Source organism: Anneissia japonica, unplaced genomic scaffold (genome assembly GCF_011630105.1).
Source record: "Anneissia japonica isolate Jap-2015-1 unplaced genomic scaffold, ASM1163010v1 scaffold2576_len324117_cov159, whole genome shotgun sequence".
Taxonomy (NCBI): Eukaryota; Metazoa; Echinodermata; class Crinoidea; order Comatulida; family Comatulidae; genus Anneissia; species Anneissia japonica.
This window is the reverse complement of record NW_022727368.1, coordinates 112,883-117,550: the sequence shown is the minus strand read 5'-3', so window position 1 is coordinate 117,550 and position 4,668 is coordinate 112,883. Positions and strand designations below refer to the sequence as shown.

Here is a 4,668-nt window from a genome sequence, read left to right as displayed (position 1 = left end):
TAATATGTATATTGTATATAAATTTGTAATCAATCAAATAATGGTAGTAACAGTGCTTGAATATTAAGTGAAAATTTACATACGAAATACACATAAATACATAGCTAAATTCGCATTTCATAAGAAAAAATATATTTTGATGTTGACAACCACATAATGTGAATTCTCGACCATAAATATTTTCTTAATCAAACGATCAACCAAATATTCAGTGTTTGGAATATAATGAAAACTTTTCCACAGAAAAACTGTACGTCTATGCTCTTTTTTCAGAAATGTTCAAACGTACTAACTTCAGAACAGAATCAGGCACGGACCGAAAACGTTTGATCTCCGAGTAACAATCCTCTACTTAAGAATATTGATATGAACATAATATGGACTTTCAGGATTATGAATATAATTATGTTGGATTTAGGGTAGGCCTATTTGGACTGTATATTTTGTGTCGCCAGTTGTTTCAACATTTAAAATGTAATTTAATATTAATTTATGCAATTAGTGTATTAACTTAAGTAGCTGGACTTTCAATTAATTGAAGTGGCATAACAGAATAATGATAAAATAATGATGAAAATTGTGATAATATTACTTGTTATTACATTTTATCAAGTCTGATTGTTAGAGAATGTAATGATCTACTGTGAAAATGATGTTGATTTTATTTGTAAATGATATATCTTAAACTATATTATATGAGAATGTAGCATTTTATGATTTTTTTGCAGAAGAATCAGCTGTGGTTTGTCATTCGATTTATAATATCACACAACTTATTTTGTATTTCGGCAGAGGCTGCCTTATGGCAAAATTGATATATAGAAGGCGTTTCGAATTAATGCCAATGCATTCATTCCAACATCACTTATTGGGTTTTAAATAAAATTATATTCAATCTTCATTAATCTTGAACAAATCACTCATTTATTAATGGATAATAATGAAAATTAGTAAATCATATGATAATAAGAGGTTGATCACTTTGTTGTAAATAGTAATGGCATTTTGATACTCACATGTGGTGACGATCAATTACTTAATAATAATTTGATAACTAGAAATCACACCATTATAGGCTTAATTCGTTTGTGTTTAGTATAAAGTTAATGCAGAATCGCCCTGTGCGCGCACCCAAATAAGGATTTAATTTTCTTTGATTTCATTTTAATATTAATGATTGGATTATATCTGAATAAATATTTGATTGAATTTAAACTTATAACAACGTGTGAATGTTTGATCTATATGAATTTTTTTATTACGAGATGTTTTAAAACTTTATTGCCGCCAAAAACGCCTAAAGTCTACGACGCATATTGATGAATATATATATATATATATATAGCTTCTTTCCTATCAAATTTTATTATTTTTTATTACCAAGTCAGCCGCAGGCAGGCTGGGTTCTGTTTTGTTTTTCCTCTACCTTTTCCTCTTTCTCTTCCTCTCCATGCGTCACCTACTGGGAACGATAACATGGTTTAGATAACGTAAGTTCAGAATGGGTGGATGCCAACCGCCGACTGTTAAGCGTTGACTCGAACTCATGTACGAAATTTTCCCGTTGTAAGAGGGCGCTGCGCCTTTGTTCACTAGCTTCTTTACGCCTGTCAACAGTGCTGTGCATTTTTCCGGATTGAACGGGACACTTGTGATGCGGGGAGCCAGCGTTGGAGGCGCTGTATCCGACCTCAGCAAAGGTCATCGTGACGACGAAAATGTGTTGTTTTTAGAAAATAATACACATTCAAGACCTCAAGTGCATGTGAAAACAATATAAAAGCATAAATGCAAAAAATGATAATTACATTTGCTATAAGATAGTATAATACATATCCAAGTATCGAAATGCACGCCATCGTGTCGGGATTCAATATTTCGACATTAATTATGTCATCATCAAGAATAAAAAAAAATATCCATATATGCACCAAAAGTGTTTTTGACCAATCAAAACATTACCTCTAGTAGGTGACATAGCTGAATAAACTAAAGATCAAAGCATTCTACTCTTATTCAAAGCTACCTACAAAAACAAAGAAAGCTCATTTGAAGCTTTCAGCCCATTGTTAAACAATAAGTGTAGCCTACGTATAGCAAACAGTTCTTTAAACAATTAGTATAGACCAATTTTGCGAACTGTCAATAATGTTAGTATTAGAAAATATTAAACCTAATTTATTACTTATACATTACAGGCTACATTATCATTTTCAAGTTTACCTTGTAAACCTAAAACATATTGGAATGCCTCAAAAGAATTGTATATGATCATTTAAAACACTATCAGATCGTGAAGAAGGTTCTTTCTAGTTATTAAGAATGGAGATAAGGAGCCTACAATCTATCACATCGATGACCTTCTACACCAACCCAGGGAACAAAGGACCCCGCGGAAAAGACTTCAAATACCAACAGAGGGTGCACGTCATCGGATGACATCGGCCGATGACGAAATTATCTGAGATTAGGTCATTTACCTGATGAAGATACTATTTTAAAACTGTAGTATTTAAACAAGTTTAACTAGAAATTGCAAATTGCAAGTGAAGTGCTGCGAATTACAACTGCATATAAATGTTCTTCGAACAAAATTATTTATGCGAGTCAAGTGGAAATAATGAATAATAAAATTATAACAAATAATATGAGACACGACCATTGTCTATATTAGAACACTTCTCATTTGGTAACAAAGTCGTAATTTTTAATTTTTGTCAAAAAGTGTCTATAGTGGTGAATTGTGGTTTAGGTAAGTTTTTTTAAATAAAGTTTTAAAAATGTCTGTGTATGTGGAAAATGTAGTTGATTACCAAAGGTTACAATTTTTATTTTGAAGACTGCATGGTCTAGGAAGTGTACATTTTTTTATGGGGCATGTTTCCAAGGGTGGGTTTTCTATGAGCGAGTTGACTGCCAAAAGAGTGTTGCCAAAGTGCGAGCCAGCGTGTTATTTGATCACAAGTGCGAGACATCACAAGTGTGAGCCAGCGAGCCATGACGTCACGACAATAGATACGAGACGTTAACTCTGCGTTAACGAGTTGTGCGAGATCGGCTGAGATTTGTGGAGTACAATTCAAAAAACAACTATAGGTCTAATAATGAATTATTGTGATGTTAAATAGACAATGTTAGCTATCAAGGAGCGACGTTGTTTTTCATTGGGACCGTCGTCCCTTCAAGGCCTATACCATCCTACCTAGTCTAGGCCTAGAGTAGAATAAGGCTAGCGCGACATGCGGACGTTGGTACGTGTAGGTTAGTCTACAAACGTCGCCTAAAGTAATTGATTTTACCCGGCAGAACGAAAGAAGGAAAGCTTTTCAGTCGTCTTAGGCCCTTGTTTTTTGACAAACAATGACCTTTCAGAGGTCAAATTGCTGTCAAGAATATAAATTGGCTGCTTCGCAGCAAATATTAAAAAGCATATTGTTGATAAAGCATTTATTTAAATACTGAAAAGCTTATTGTAAATAAAGCATATATTTTAAAAATGAAAAGAATATTGTAGATAAAGCATTATTTTATTTAAAGATACTGAGAAGAACGATATGCATAACCATATTTAAACAGATTTAATTTCTATTTGGCATGTTGTTCTTCATTTAGCCACTTTTTTGAAACAGTTTTAATTATTGAGAAAATATTAAAAAGTTTTAAATATTTTTTTGTTGAAAGAGATTTAAATACTGTGAAGGTTATTATGGATAACACTTTTTTTTAAAACATATTTAAATACTGTGAAGCATGCATATTGTGGTTAACAGTAAAAAAGATCGACTACTAACATGTCTATTAGTGTATATTATTATGTTGTTTTGTAGCATTGTAAACAACATTTTTGAAACCGTCCATTCTTATAAGTTACCAAATCATAAATTTCTACCAACCTTTAATACTAAAGCTAAAAATCAGTACACCTTTTTATGTACTTAAATATCTATTAGTATTTACATGAATTGCATACTCGCAGCATTTTACTTTCTATTAGAAACTGCTAGAACGGTAGTATTTCAGCGAACTGGTCACAGCGGTGGAACCGTTTAGCGATTTCCCCCCCCCCCCCTACTAAGCATTTACATGAAACTTCAATCGGGCCATCTCGGATTGACTCGAATCGAGTTCGATACGAGGAACAAGAGCAGGCACTGGGTCGTGACAAAGTGCGAGTCATGCGAAGCCAATGCGTGAGCCATACATTTTAAATCCTTTTTATTCCACCGGGGAGCTTTGCCTGTGTAGTCCAGTCATGCGCAGTACATACACTTTTTCGAATCGTCGTTCCGGAAGTATGCAGCGCTGATAGAGATGTTGTTAAAATACAGATATACAGATACATACATGCAGATATACTTATATATATATATATATACTGTATTTATTTATATATCTATTTATATATATATTATTTTATATATACTGTATATATTTATATATCTATTGATATATTTTAATATTTATTTGTATATTTATATATATATATATATTTATTTGTATATTCATTCATATATATATAGGTATATATTTATTATATATTTATTTATATATTTATTTATATATTTATTTTTATATACTTATTTGTGTATATATATTTATATATTTATATATATACTGTATTATTGTTTTATATTATATACTGTAATTATTTATATATTTATTCATATA

At 31.5% G+C, this 4,668-nt stretch overlaps 1 protein-coding gene across 1 annotated transcript in view; it reads left to right on the top strand.

The window, feature by feature from the left end:
* The window catches only part of LOC117113699 (latrophilin-like protein LAT-2), a 12,814-nt gene extending 11,690 nt beyond the window's left edge, over window positions 1-1,124 (top strand). The window contains exon 17 of the mRNA XM_033257119.1: window positions 274-1,124. Coding sequence (XP_033113010.1) covers window positions 274-330 — 57 coding nt within the window. The 3' untranslated portion in view covers window positions 331-1,124. The remainder of the gene's footprint in view (window positions 1-273) is intronic.
* The last annotated feature ends 3,544 nt before the right edge of the window (window positions 1,125-4,668 follow it).